This window comes from Eptatretus burgeri, chromosome 7 (assembly GCF_056783735.1).
Source record: "Eptatretus burgeri isolate ZD-2024b chromosome 7, Ebu_testis_v1, whole genome shotgun sequence".
In the NCBI taxonomy this organism is placed as follows: domain Eukaryota; kingdom Metazoa; phylum Chordata; class Myxini; order Myxiniformes; family Myxinidae; genus Eptatretus; species Eptatretus burgeri.
Window position 1 is genome coordinate 68,489,696 of NC_140967.1, and position 15,738 is coordinate 68,505,433.

Here is a 15,738-nt window from a genome sequence, read left to right on the forward strand (position 1 = left end):
TTGATGGCTCAGCACATCAATGCCCTACCTCCACGCATTTCAAAGATATTTGATGACTATGCTAAAGAAGACATCATCCCAAAGGTGGAATCCTATGGTGCCAGGTACGAGAGGGTGGACGTCGTGTTTGATGTGTACAAGAAGTCAAGTCTGAAGTCCGAGGCAAGGTCGAAAAGGGGGCAAGGAATCAGAAGAAGAGTGACAGGAACCAGTAAGACCCCAAGTAACTGGAGAAGCTTTCTTCGAGATGACAGCAACAAGACTGAGCTGTTTCACTTACTTGTGGAAAAGATGTGTGAAGCACAGATGACAAGCACAGTCATTGTCACAAAAGGAGAAGATGCCATTAGCAACACAAGGAAGTCACTGGATGCTGTGTCTCTATGTTGTCATGAAGAAGCTGACACTCAAATATTTGTACACGCCAGGGATGCAACGACGGATGGTAGAAAGTCCATTATCATTAAGGCTAATGACACGGACGTACTTGTCATAGCAATATCTGTACTGCCATCCTTACAGGAACTAGGTCTTGAGAACATGTGGATTGCCTTTGGCCAAGGAGCCAAGGCGCGATGGATTCCAGTCCATAAGGTAGTTTCTGCAATAGGGCCTGAGAAAGCTAGAGGGATCCCATACTTCCATGCGTTCACTGGATGTGACGTTGTGTCTGCCTTCCGCGGTAAAGGGAAGAAAACTGCATGAGAGACTTGGAACGTCTTTGATGATGTTTCTGAAACATTCACCAATCTCAGCCAGCATCCAACATTGATTCGTGATCTTGACTTTTTTGAAGTTTTATTTTTTTCTTCAAATTTTTCGAAATTTGGATTTTCAAATGGCCAATGAAGCAGATTTGATTAGAATCCCCTGGAGAACAAATGTGCCAAATTTGATGCTTATATCATCATTTGCACGATTCCTCTCAAAAATTGCTGTTATCTGCCCCACTATGTATCCATCAACTTTAAGGATTAGACTTCAAGGAGGCAGGAATCATCAAGAGATTTGGGTGTATGCAGAACATAATTCTGAACAGGGAAGGTTGCTGTTAGAGTATGGCATCCAATCACATTGTAATGGACTATCTTCAGTTCCTTGTTGTGATCACCCCATTCATCGATAGATCTCCAGACAATGGATTGAGTAATATCCTTCAGAAAAGCCCACCAGGTGTCTTGACTTGGTGCAAGTACACTTGTTGGAGAAGGTCGAATACGACACGACTAATACAAGCCTTCTCTCTCATTTTTATTGGTAAAAGCGTAAGAGTTCACAGGCCAAAGTATATTCTGGATATTTTCTTGCTGTAGCAAAATGTTTTCATGATTAATACGTATCCCATGTCAATTACAAAAGTTTTCATGAATGCCTAAGATTGGTTGTACATTCAGACCACCATGATGCATTGGAACTTGTCATGATACCAAATAAGCCTGGTGTTGGTTTAGTGGTTAGGGTGGCGGATTGGGATCTGAGGGTCCTGAGTTCAAGCCCCGTTGGCCGCTGAATTAAAATACACCAGGAGGTTGACTCAGCCTGTCATCCTTCCGAGGTCGGCAAAATGAGCACCAGTGTACTGGTAAGGGGGACACTGCATCAGCGGCATAGCCGCGTCCCAACCAATGATGCAACCAGCAGCCACAGGCTGCACTCGATAGAGAGATGATACCAAATGCCAATCAAAAGCTTGTGTTCTCTCTTTGTGGGAAAGTACTGCAAAGCAATTCTATAACCAATTGGTTGCTCCTTCAATTAGTTAATTTCCACATAAACAAGCTGCAATGTTCAGATATTGGACACAACCAGTTTGGTGTGAGATCATAAAAGACTCAGCCTTGACAAACAACATTTGAATGCGGAGATCTCAGAATAATATTCGCTTCTCCACTTGTCGGAGCAGGAAACCACACTTGTAGTTCCAAATCGACAATTTGAAATTATTTTCGATCTTCCTCTCTGTTGCTGGCAAATTCCTGCCATTGGTGGAAGAGGAAGGCATCTCCCCTCACCTTTTCATGTGGGTTTTTGGCAGATGCATAGCCAATAAACAACAAAGCACAAAATCTCTTGGAAGTCTGGGCACTCTCCAAAGATAATTTAGGCACAAATCGGTGTCTGACACAACCACAAAAAATTTGCCACAAAGTCGCCGAGCAGAGCTTTGTCAACAATTGGCTAATGGATTGGCCCTGGGCATGTCCTCAGATGTTCACCACACAACACTGAACCACGAAGGATCAAGCAGGAATCATGGTGTGGTATGCAGGAAGCAGGCGATGGGGAAGGTGGTGAAAAAGGCAGAGAGTGGGCCAAGACTAGCAGCAAGACCTCGACTAGCAAGAGTACATCCAGAAGACAATTTCAACCAGCCCAAAACACTCCCTTACCAGTGCTGTGTCCCTCCTTCAATCATAGGGTGGAGCGGACCCCCATGGCACGTGCAGTTTGGGTGACGTGGATATCAAGCGAGGAGAGCTGGCCTACGCTGATTGGCAGGAAGCACCAGGGATTTTCCAATCCTGCGTCACCCTCGTTTCTACTGAGTGATGGGTTCATTATCTGGTCACGTGGCAACCTTTCGCACAGTCCTTGTACAATTTTGGTGAGTAGTTTGTGCAAGGAATGGAGTGGGAATTTATTCAGATAGATTTTTTGTTGTTGTATACAGCGTCAAGGCTCCTGTGAGAGCTAACACACAGAACGTACAAGGGGAGCAGGAGAGGGAAGGAAAAAAACAGTAGGGAAGAGAGACAGACATGAGAAGATCTGTTTAAGCAGGAATCGCTGTTGGTATTACATGGCGGAGGGGGAGGGGAGGGGAGGGGAGGGTGGGGTGGGAGGTAGCAGCAGGTGCATTATCTGCCATCTCATCCTTCTCACTTATAGATGAGCAGTCTGGAAGTCTTACTGTCAGGAGCCTGGTGTTCGCTTTGTGGTTAAGGTGGCTGGCTTCGGATCTTAGAGTCCTGAGTTTGAGCCCCGTTGGATGCTGAATTAACACCAGGTGGGGTTGACTCAGACAGTCATCCTTCTGAGGTCAGCAAAATGAGTGCCAGTGTGCTGGTATGGGGGCACAGCAACAACGGCACAATCGTGCCCCAACAAAATGATAGCTACCTGGCAACCAAGCTGCCATATGCAAGAAGAAGGCTTGTAGGCAGGCAGTGGAGGCAACAGTCAACAGCTGGGGTGATATAACAGCCGGCTTGCTGGCTTGGAGGAAGGTGTTGAAGCTTCAGTGACTGTAGCAGTAGAATGGCACTTCAAAGGCTTGAAAAACACATCCAAAGAAGTCTGTCTTGAACTGCCCTGCTCTTCCTCATAAAGTTTTTGGTAGCATTGAATGGAGTGGTTCACCTCTCTGCGAGCTTTCATGCTGTGCTCTTGATCAGGGTCTTCCTCACTGATCATGTCCAGTGCTTCTTTGATGTTTGTGAAGAATGCGGACAATTTTTTCACTGTGAGGTGACATGTCTCCCTCATAGTTTCCTTCTCAACCTCTTCACCACCCAAGGCAGCACCCTGTTGCTCCAGCTGCACATGTTTTTCATTGGTGAGGTCTTTCTCATGGCTGGCAAGCACTTCCTCCACATCTTCGTTAATGTCCTCAAAGCCAACATCCCTTGCCAGTCTGACGATTTCCTGCTGAACTTGAGGCACTGTTGGGTTGAAGCTACTGAAGTCATTGACACACTGGCCAGATGCGTTTCCAGACACCATTCATTGTGACCTCCATGACTTCATTCCAGGACTCTGAGATGTTGGTGACAGCATGCATGACATTAAAAGCATGCCAGAATTCCCGAATGGTAGGCTTGTCCTCTTTATCAGTCTCACATATTAACTGTGCAAACGTGCGCCTCAGGTGATACGCCTTGAATGTGGCGATTACCCCTTGATCCATTGGTTGGATCAGCAATGTGGTGTTTTTTGGCAAAAACTCCACTCTTACATGTTCAGAAAGATCTGTCAGGTTCATAGAGTGGCCTGGCACATTGTCCAGCAGCAATAGAACCTTGTGGTAAAGGTTGTTCTTTGTGCAGTAGCACTCCACTGCAGCACAGAAGTGCAGAACAAACCACTCCTGGAAGACACTCATGGTGAACCACGTCTTCCTGTTGGAGTGCCAGATCACAGGAAGGTTTGCATTTGAGAACCCCTTCATTGCATGAGGGTTCTCAGAGTGGTAAACCAAGAGGTTTTAGTTTAAAACCCCTCTCTGCATTACCACCAAGAAGCAGGGTAAGGCAGTCTTTTGCAGCCTAAATACCAGATGCCATCTTTTCTTCCTTCAAGATGAAAGTTCACAAAGGCATCCTTTTCTAGAAGAGGTCAGTTTCATCCACATTAAAAACTTGTTTTGGCAAATAGCCACCCTCTTCAATCGCTTTTTTCAACACCTCATGGTAGGAATTGGCAGCAGCTTTATCAGCGCTGGCTTCCTTACCCGTCACTTTTAAGCTATAGCGCCTCTTAAAATGTGAAAACCATCCGTCACTCACACCAAAAGTCTCCATCGTGGAACTTTCACCCTCACTGCAATTTAAATCTTTGAAAAGGCTCTTAGCCTTTTCTTTAATGACCATGGAATTAACTGGAACATTTTTTGAGGTTTAGCTTTCAATCCAAACACTGAGCAAATGCTCCATATTTTCCATTGCAGAGCTAGGTGGTTTGGTGATTTTCACTGCACTGGAAGGTGTCACACACCAAACACATACCATGATCTTTTCTTTGTTGTTGCGTATGGTAATCACCATTTTATTCACAAGACCAAAGTCACGTGCAATGTTTGCAAGGTGGGAACCAGTGTCAAACCTTCTTAGAATTTCTAATTTACTTTCTATGATACCACATTCCTACCTTTCTTTCCACTTGTACCACTTCCTTGAACACATACTTATGGATCAATACAGTACAGTACAGTACTGTAATGCACAAGAAGATTTGAGTCAATAAAATACACTTTACCAATACACTTCAGCACAAATGTGATGATGTAGTCACGTAGGACAAAATAAGGCAGCAAGTGATGCTCTGACGTCATCATCCGGATGTAAGTGAGTGATGCCATAGCATTTTGTAGTGATGCAAGTGTTGATATTAAACTACACAATCAATATTTTGATCAAAAGAACACGAGGACACGTTTCGAATTAGCTGTTGAAAACTGAGGTGACTGAAGTTGAGTGAGAGTTCATAATTTCAGGATTTGAGATCAGAAATCGAATTTTTTAAATTAAAAACTTTAGTTTGTAAGTTTGAAAGTTAGCAAATCGGAGATACGTAAATTGGGATATTATTGTATTTGCATATTACAGTCCATTTCCCCAGGTTTGACCATTAACTTCAAATAGTTTAAACACTTTATGTAATTTGAATAAAGTTCAATTTTTCCATTACACTTCCTGCCACAATACTTTCTACTTGTGTAAATTACAAAAAAAACAAAAAAAACAACAGGCATTAAAAGTTTATTTGCTTTTACAAATGCAGAAAAAGCAATTGTTATTCACATTTATTGCATATAAGATACAGTACAAAACATGCCATATTCAGAGTTGGAAACCAACTGTGAAAACCTTCAAATATCACTCTGATCCCTGAAACCCTCATCCAGTTTCTGTACATACATTACTGTCCAAATAGTTTACAAAACAAAATCCGCATCAAAACCAAACCTTGCAGATGGTGTGCATTTAATTGGTTCCGGCATCGTCACCATTCTCATCTGTCATCATTTTGACCTCTTGAACTTCCCACCTGTGGCTTTGCTCGTTTTTGCCTTTTTCTTGGCAGCTCCTTTTGCAGCAGGTTCCTTGCAAGCAACATGTTGTTCCAAATCAACCAATGTCATTAAGCACAGCATGAAATGTACTTGTTCTTTATAAACAAACTTGTCTGAGAAATCAAGCAAAAATATGTAAATACTGCATTTCAAATCCTCTTATTAATAGAATCCACCAGCAAAATGGCTTTACCTTGGAGGTAAAGGAATGAAAAAGCTCGACATTAAAGGAAATGATTTTTGACAAGAAACAATCCTTGGGGGTAACAAAGAGCCGACACACCTATCACAGCAATAACCAACACCACCAATCCAGAAGAATAATTTGGGGGGGGGGGACCCCAGTGATAGCGACAAGTGAGGCTTCTTGTGAGCAAATTTAAGCCCCTTAACTAAGAGCTAGATTTAATCAATGATCTAGTTTTTAAGCTTCTTCAGATAAAAGTGTGGCGATACAATGGGTAAAGTTAAAACCCAGGTGTAGCTCATCTACTTAAGTTTCTGAAATCAATTGTGCAGCTGAAAAATGAAAATGGTACTTAAAAAAAGAAAAGCCTTGAAGATGGAAATTAGCACTAACCATGAGGCCAAACATTCTTGTGAAGTGTAGAAACTTGAAGCTTTCTCCACATTTGCATTGCCAAGATGCAAAACAGAGTAATTTGGTACATCACTGCTGAATGATGTCATACAAGACCTTCTTCTTGTCTGCAACTTAATCCCAACAGTTAAGAGTCAGGCATAGATATCAGCCTTCTCCATTCCCCCCTGTCCTCCACATCTTCCTCACTCAATCCCACGGTCCTCAAATCTCTATCCACGACCTCCCTCCACCTTCATCTCTGTTGTCCTCTTGACTCTTTCCCTCTAATTGGCCCATTCCATGCTTTCTTGATTTGTTCTTCATCCTTTTTCATAATCAAGTGTCCAAACCACTGCAACCTAGTCTCACTAATCCTTTCTGTGATACTTGCAACTCCAGCTTTCTTGTGTATCTCCTCGTTCCTCAACTGCTCTCTTCGTGATACGCTGAGAATCCACCAAAGCATTCTCATCTGTGTCCTTTTCAGCAACTCCTCTTCCCAAACATCTTTCCACATCATATATAATAACCGGTGTGATCACTGCCTTGGAAATTATAAATTCCAATTTTCTCCGTGGCCTTCGAGCACAGACAACTCCACTAGCATCCTTCCATTTTGCCCATGCTGCCTTCACTCCATCCTGGATTTCTGAATCACAACACCTCCCCCCACACTTCCTTTGGTGTTGAACAAAGGTATTTGAATTTGTCCACTTTTCAGCTCTCCACCACCCCTTATATCGACAATCTTGACACTCTTCACCAGCCTTACCACACATCATAACCTCTGTTTTTCTGGCATTAATCCTCAATCCCTGCCTCACTAAGCTCTCTTGCCATTCCAACACTCTTCCCTGCAGCTCTTCCTTTGACTCTGTTTTGACTCTGTTATGATCTGCGAACAGGAGCTGCAACAGTTCTCCATCTTTGAGGTCATCACGCAATATGTCCATCATGTTACAAAAAGGAAGGGACTTGGTACAAAACCCTAGTGTAGACCAATTCCACTCTAAAATATTGTGAATCCTCATTCATTCATTGCCCTGACCATTGCGTTGGCTCCCACATACAATTCCATCACGAACCAAACAATCTTCTCTGGCAAACCCTACCTCCTCAAACACCAATACACCACTCCTCTTGGAATCCTATCATATGCATTTCTCTATATCTAATAATGCCCAGTACTTATTTCCTTCTAGCATCTTTTTTCTGAATCTATCTCATGATGAAAATCTAATCTACTGTTCCCCTTCCCTTGCATGAATCCATACTACATCTCATCTATCTTTATAACCTCCAGTGACATTAGATATTTAATCCTCCTCAGTATCTTCAGAGCATACTCCATCAATTTGATCCCTCTAATTCCCACAGTCTACAAATGGCATGCAAGATTCTGTGACAAACGGTTCGGAAAACTAAGCACTTGGGTTATGGAGTAGACACACACACACACACACACACACACACACACACACACACACACACACACACACACACACACACACACACACACACACACACACACACACACACACACACACACACACACACACACACACACACACACACACACACACACACACACATAAACAGGAAAGTGACGAATATCAAAAAAAAAATTAAGAACATTTCCACCCATCTCAATAACCAAATCTTTGAATAGAAGTGATGCTCGTGAAATTTGTTTTCACAGTTGAAGAATACTGCAAACAAGTATGTCGTAACTAGATATCATTATTTACTTTGGTATTGTGTTCAGATTCCAGCGTATTATCTCCACATTGTTTTGCTTTTTGTTAATCTCTCCTATTTTTAACGAATGGCAATGCACAGCCTAATAAATGTAAGCTGTCCCTCGGATGGATGTTAATCTGGGCGTCCCGTCTGCTGGCATTAGATGGTGGACGTTAAAGACCCCACGGTTGGTGTCCTTCATGAAGAATAGGTGAGCTATCGCCAACATCCTGAGCAAATTACAAACCGAGCTGAAGAAGCGACCCAACCAGGATTGTATCTTAGCAACTCTGCATTGATTTTGGTATGCAAGCACATTACCCATAGGGCGATTGCATCATTCCCCTTCTGACACACACACACACACACACACACACACACACACACACACACACACACACACACACACACACACACACACACACACACACACACACACACACACACACACCCCCCCACACACACACACACACACACACACCTCAGCCAACTCCTCAAACCCATCCTCCATCCCCCAAAGCCTCAACCTCCACTTCCAAACAATGTCCCATCTTTGCTCCCCCCCCCCCCCCATCCCAAGTCCTCACCATTCCCCCCTCCCAACCCGAAGGCATCAAACCCCTCCCCACCTCAGGGCTTCAAACCCTTCCCCACATCCCCCACTGAAAGTCCTCGAGCTCAACCCACCCAAAGCCTCAACCTCCCCTTTCCAATTCCATCTCGTCTTTAATCTCCCTTCCCATCCCAATTCTCACCATCTCATGAAAGAAAACAGGAATTCCCACATCGAAACAGCAAAATATATAACGCTTGCCGCTCCCCTCTCATGCAATCAACGGCTTCACAGAAACCCATCTTGGTCACCTGTCCAACTCACAATTTTAAGAGATAATAGTTGGAAAAAATAGCAAGGAACTGCATAACCTCCACAGTAAAATCACTGCTTGAGAGAATGCCAGAGTTATTTGGGCAGTGTACAAACAACAGAAAGCTGACTCGATCGCTGAGGCCCATCGTCACAAGGCCCGTGATGCCGATTGGCTCAAAACCCTATTAACTGTCGCTTTCTTCGTTTTAGACTGAAGGGAAAAATTAGAGGGAGGGCAAGGTGATTGTGAATTTGACAGCTTCAAAGAGGTCTCACTTCACCTCGCAGTAAGCACCAAAAATGGCAGTTATAGGATTGAAATTGTGAACTCAGGTGAACTGTCCAACCAATGTGTGGAACCCAGATGCACGACTACTTTTATTGTATAGATGATGATGAATGCACAGCTGTATAAAAATGTGAAGTTACTAAAATGTGTACCGCAGACGCTGGATTCACCAACCTTCCTCTTTATAGATGTGATAGAGCCAGTCACTTTGAAAAAGTCATCCATGCGAACCTGCGTGTTGCCTTGTTTGCATTTGGCCAGCTTCTTGCAACCATTCCTGATCCTCTCCTCACTGTAAAATCACACAAGTAAAGAGCTTGTTCGACATTAAAAAAAAAAACCTTTTGAAGAGCAATGCTTTAAAGAGAGGATAAATTGAACTTTGGAATTACAGTAATACCTTGCATACACTGTTTCTCAACACACTTGTTTCCCTTTTACACTCCTTATACATAACTCAACTTCCCTAATCCACTCACTGGCTTCAGACATATGCCAATGTGTTCAACCCTGGTGTTGCACGACAACTGGCCCGGATATGCTCCAGTCCACGACGCTTCCTTGACAGTCTAAGAGCTTTAATTGAATTTCACTTTTCAAGGTTAAAAAAAACATCACTTTGTTTTATATTAAATGAACGTAATGTGAGGAAATCCGTATTTCACAAGATCCAAATCACTACCCAGCATGACAATCTATTTATAATTCCAGCAGTGTGTGTGTGTGTGTGTGTGTGTGTGTGTGTGTGTGTGTGTGTGTGTGTGTGTGTGTGTGTGTGTGTGTGTGTGTGTGTGTGTGTGTGTGTGTGTGTATGTCTGTCTGCGACCACCGGTCCGATCTGATTGAAACTTGCCAGGAATATTGCCGGGGACCCGCAGATGTGCCTTTTCGAGGTTTGATATCAATCGGACAAGCGGTTCCCAAGTTACGGCCATTTTACTGCTTTTTCAGTGTTGAAAAGGGGTATATATGGCAGCTGAAGGTGTCATTCCACCTTCTCATGCCAATTTTTTCCCCAAATTATTAATAACCGGACGATCACCGGTCCGAGCGGATTGAAACTTGCCAGGAATATTGCCGGGGACCCGCTGATGTGCCTTTTCAAGGTTTCATATTAATCGGACAAGCGGTTCCCAAGTTACGGCCATTTATCTGTCGACCAATGACAAGACACGGTGCTATGACATCACGAATGACGTCACAATTAATGTTTATTTATTATTTTTATTTGCACGATTGACGGTCCGATCTGATTGAAACTTGCCAGGAATATTGCTGGGGACCCGCTGATGTGCCTTTTCAAGGTTTGATATTAATCGGACAAGCGGTTCGCAAGTTATGGCCATTTATCTGTCGACCAATGACAAGACACGGTGCTATGAAATCACAAATGACGTCACAATTAATGTTTATTTATTTATTTATTTATTTATTATTTTTTATTTATTTTGCACGATTGACGGTCCAATCTGATGGAAACTTGCCAGGAATATTGCTGGGGACCCACGGATGTGCCTTTTCGAGGTTTGATATTAATCGGACGAGCAGTTCCCAAGTTACGGCCATTTATCTGTCGACCAATATCTGCGAGAGAGGGGGACGAGAGAGGGGGACGGGAGAGGTGGGATGAGAGTGGGAGCGAGAGAGGAGGGGGGAGAGAGGAAGGGCAAGACTAGGGGGCAAGAGAGGGGGGCGAGAGAGGGGGCGAGAGAGAGGGGCGAGAGGGAGCGAGAGAGGGGAGCGAGAGAGGGGAGCGAGAGAGGGGAGCGAGAGAGGGGGAGAGAGAGGGAGAGAGAGGGGGAGAGAGAGGGGGAGAGAGGGGGGAGAGAGGGGGAGAGAGGGGGGAGAGAGGAAGGGCAAGACTAGGGGAGATAGAAGGGGGCAAGAGAGGGGGTAAGAGAGAGGAGGCGAGAGAGGAGGGGGAGAGAGGAGGTGGAAGAGAGGAGGTGGGAGACTATGGGTGAGAGAGGGGGGAGAGAGGGGGGAGAGAGAGAGAGGGGGAATAGAGGAGGGGTGAGACTAGGGGTGAGAGAGAGGGCGAGAGAGAGCGAGAGAGGGGCGAGAGAGAGGGGGCGAGAGAGGGGGCGAGAGAGGAGGGGGAGAGAGGGGGAGAGGGGAGAGAGAGAGGGGGAGAGAGGGGGAGAGAGGGGGAGAGAGGGGGAGAGGGGGAGAGAGGGGGAGGGGGAGAGGGGGAGAGAGGGGAGAGAGAGGGGGAGAGAGGGGGAGAGAGAGGGGAGAGAGGGGGAGAGAGGGGAGAGAGGGGAGAGAGGGGAGAGAGCGAGAGGGGGAGAGAGGGGGGAGAGAGGGGGGGGGAGGGGAGGGGAGGGAGGGGGAGAGAGGGGGAGAGAGGGGAGAGAGAGAGGGGGGAGAGAGAGAGGGGGGGGGAGAGAGGGGGAGAGATGGGGGGAGAGAGGAGGTGGGAGAGAGGGGAGAGAGGGGAGCGAGAGAGGGCGAGAGTGGGGGTGGGAGAGAGGAAGGTGGGAGAGAGACTCGGGGAGATAGAGGGGGAGCAAGAGAGGGGGTAAGAGAGAGGGGGGCGAGATAGAGAAGGCCGAGAGAGGGAGGTGGGAGAGAGGAGGTGGGAGAGAGGAGGTGGGAGAGAGGAGGTGGGAGAGAGGAGGTGGGGGGGAGAGGGAGGGGGCGAGAGAGGGGGGGGAGAGGGGGGGGGGGGCGAGAGAGGGCGAGAAAGGGAGAGGGCGAGAGAGGGGCGAGAGAGAGGGGCGAAGAGAGGGCGAGAGAGGGGCGAAGAGAAGGCGAGAGAGAAGAGAGAGAGGGGAGAAAGAGAGAGACGAGAAGAGAGGGCGAGAGAGGCGAGAGAGAGAGAATGAAGAAAGAGAAATGAAGAAGAAATGAGAAGAAGAAATGAAAGAGAAATGAAGAAATGAAGAAATGAAGAATGAAGAAATGAAGAAAGAAATGAAGAAATGAAGAAGAAATGAAGAAGAAATGAAAGAAGAAATGAGAGAAAGAAATGAAGAAATGAAGAAGAAATGAAGAAGAAAGAAGAAATGAAAGAAGAGAAATGAAGAAAGAGAAATGAAAATAAGAAGAAATGAAAAGAGAAAATGAAGAAGAAATGAAGAAATGAAATGAAGAATGAAGAGAAATGAAGAAAGAGAAATGAAGAAGAAATGAAGAAATGAAAAGAGAGAAAAGAAAAAATGAAGAAATGAAGAAGAAATGAAGAAATGAAAGAAATGTGAAAGAATAAGAAGAAATGAAGAGAAAGAAATGAAGAAATGAAGAAGATAATGAAGAAATGAAGAGAGAAATGAAGAAATGAAAAAGAAATGAAGAAATGAAGAAATGAAGAAATGAAGAGGAAATGAAGAAATGAAGAAATGAAGAAATGAAGAAGAAATGAAGAAATGAAGAAATGAAGAAATGAAGAAGGAAATGAAGAAATGAAGAAATGAAGAAATGAAAGAAGAAGAAGAAATGAAGAAATGAAGAAATGAATGAAGAAAGAAGAAATGAAGAAGAAATAGAAGAAAGAGAAATGAAGAAAGAAGAAATGAAGAAATGAAAGAAGAAATGAAGAAATGAAGAAAATGAAGAAGAAAGTAGAAGAAATAAAGAAGAAATGAAGAAATGAAAAAGAGAAAAAGGAAATGAAGAGAAATGAAGAAGAAATGAAGAAATGAAGAAGAAGAAATGAAGGAAATGAAGAAGAAATGAAAAGAAGAAGAAATGAAGAAGAAATGAAGAAATGAAGAGAAGAAATGAAGAAAGAGAAGAGAATGAAGAAGAGAGAAATGAAGAAGAAAGAAAGAGAAATGAAGAAGAAATGAAGAAATGAGAGAAGAGAGAGAGAGAAGAAGAAAAATGAAGAGAAATGAAAGAGAGAGAAAAGAGAAATGAAGAGAAGAAAGAAGAGAAGAGAGAAGAGAGAGAGAGAGAGAAGAGAGAAAATGAAGAGAAATGAAAGAGAGAAGAAAAGAAGAAATGAAGAGAGAGAGAGAAATAAGAGAAATGAAAGAGAGAGAGAAGAAATGAAGAGAAATGAAGAAGAAATGAAAGAGAAGAAATGAAGAAAATGAAGAAATGAAGAAAAAAAAAAAGAAAGAAAATGAAGAATGAAGAAATGAAAGAAGAGAAATGAAAATGAAGAAATGAAGAAGAAATGAAGAGAAATGAAGAAGAGAGAAATGAAGAAGAAGAAGAAGAAGAAAGAAGAAGAAATGAAGAAATGAAGAGAAATGAAGAAATGAAATGAAGAGAGAAATAAGAAGAAATGAAGAGAAGAGAAGAAAATGAAGAAAGAAAATGAAGAAATGAAGAAATGAAGAAATGAAGAAATGAAGAAATGAAGAAATGAAAGGAAATGAAGAAATGAAGAAATGAAGAAATGAAGAAGAGAAATGAGAAAATGAAGAAATGAGAAATGAAATGAAGAGAGAATGAAGAAATGAAGAGGGGGAAATGAAGAGAAATGAAGAAGGAAAGAAGAGAGAGAGAAATGAGAGAAGGAAATGAGAGAGGGGGGAGAGAGAGGGAGAGGAAGAAGGGGGGGGGAAAGAGGGAAAGAGGGGGAAAGGGGGGGAAGAGGGGAAAGAGGGAAAGAGGGGAAAGAGGGGAAAGAGGGAAAGAGGGGAAAGAGGGGAAAGAGGGGAAAGAGGGGAAAGAGGGAAAGAGGGGGAAAGAGGGGGAAAGAGGGGAAAGAGGGGGGAAAAGAGGGGGGAAGAGGGGGAAAGAGGGGGGAAGAGAGAGGGGAAGAGGGGGGGAAGAGGGGAAAGAGGGGGGAAAGAGGGGGGAAAGAGGGGGGAAAGAGGGGGGAAAGAGGGGGTGAGAGAGAGGGGGCATCACAATTCAAGAGAGGGGGAGAGAGGAGGGGCGAGAGGGGGGTGAGAGTGGGGGCGAGAGAAAGGGGCAAGAGAGGAGGGGGGAGAGAGGAGAGCGAGAGGAGGGGGAGCGAGGGGGGGCGAGAGAGAGGGGCGTCACAATTCTTCTTCATTTGATATGATGTCACAATTGACGCTGGGGACCTAAATATGTTTCCCAGGTGTTTCCCAAGTTATGGCCATTTATGATACGGTTGGTCCGATCTAATTGAAATAATGCCCCAATCCAGTCATCGTTTACGCACCTACAGGCCCGCCCCTACGGGCCCGTACTAGTTCACCTAAATTTACATTCCACTCCAGCAGTTCCGTTACAGGTATTCCATTTAACCTGATGTGTTGGCACACAGCGGATATTTGCATCCTGCATAAACCCTGAAAAAGGTGCCTTTGGATGTTTTTTATTTTTTATTTTAACAAATCAATATTTAGGTAAATGCAACAAAAATGAGGAATGTGATAAAGAAAGTAATGAAAGTGATGTAAAAGTTTACAAACCAATACCACGTGGGGACTCACGTGATACCATTTCCTGTTCTTCTTGCCAAACTTGTTCTGAACACGTCCAGTCCATGTGCTTACAGTTTGCTCAACGGGTTGATATTAATTTTTATTGCTATCGCATGTGTGCCTGAAAGTTTGAAATGTTGCAGCCGAAGAAAACTAAACGAAGCATTTCCCTTCAAATGAAATTGGACATTTTGAAAAGTTAAAGAACTCTGGAATGGGCGCAACATATTTAATGCAATCAAGAACATCAATGAGTCTTGGAAGGAAGTTCGGTCTGCAAACCTCAACGGTGTGTGGAGGAAACTCTGGCCTGATTGTGTTCCTCCCTCCCAAGAGAGGTATCAAGAGGAGGCGATTCAAGATGTTCTTGAAAACGTAGTTGAAGGACAGGCAGCTGGGAATTGAGGGACTTGAGGAGGATGTTGATTTTTACTGTCCATTTTACTGTCCATTGCGGTGCCTCTGCGCTCGGGTGGTGGCTCGCTCGTTGAAAATTGGAAATTTTATTTTACATCATGTTTCCCATTTTTATACGATCTTTCATTATAAGACCCGACACTTCGCATATATAGATACATACATGAAAAAGAAAAAATTAAACGTTTCTTTTTTAAAAGTTTCTTCAACCATTTCATTGGAGTGCTTGCTTGAGAGGCTAAAGCAAATTGGCGAGTGATTTTCAAGCTTTTATGGCGATACCGTGGCACGGTTTCCTTGGGGACATCTCCAGAGTTAGGAAGGCAAAATAAAATGGATGATTACAATGAGTAAAAAAAATGGTTTCAGATGTTACAAAGCAATGAATCGCACATCTTGTTAGGATAGCCAAGAAGTATTCTCTTCATACAGCATTCTCTTCCTCTCACTCTGCGCTGCCTTCCCTTCCCATCACGCTGCCTTCCCTCCCCCTCCCCTCACGCTCATCTCAACGGTGAAGAATCACTTAAAAAAAAAAATTGTCATATCTGGATTTTCACAAAAATCGAATCAATTCGGCCCTGTCACACACCCAACCTGTCCACAACTTTTTGAGATATCCTGCTCACAGACAGACAGGTAGAGACAGACAGGGGTGAAAACATAACCTCAATGCATCAAAGTCCCACTGGCTTTAAA

The 15,738-nt window shown here is 43.8% G+C and overlaps 1 protein-coding gene across 2 annotated transcripts in view; it reads right to left on the reverse strand.

The window, feature by feature from the left end:
• Positions 1 to 5,461: 5,461 nt before the first annotated feature.
• Positions 5,462 to 15,738, reverse strand: part of FEN1 (flap structure-specific endonuclease 1) — a 40,139-nt gene continuing 29,862 nt past the window's right edge. For both annotated transcript variants that reach the window (XM_085888923.1, XM_085888924.1), the window contains exons 10-11: positions 9,446 to 9,563; positions 5,462 to 5,821 (exon numbers count right to left, since the gene is read on the reverse strand). In XM_085888923.1, the coding sequence (XP_085745049.1) occupies positions 5,741 to 5,821; positions 9,446 to 9,563 (199 nt within the window). In that variant the 3' untranslated portion in view covers positions 5,462 to 5,740. The remainder of the gene's footprint in view (positions 5,822 to 9,445; positions 9,564 to 15,738) is intronic.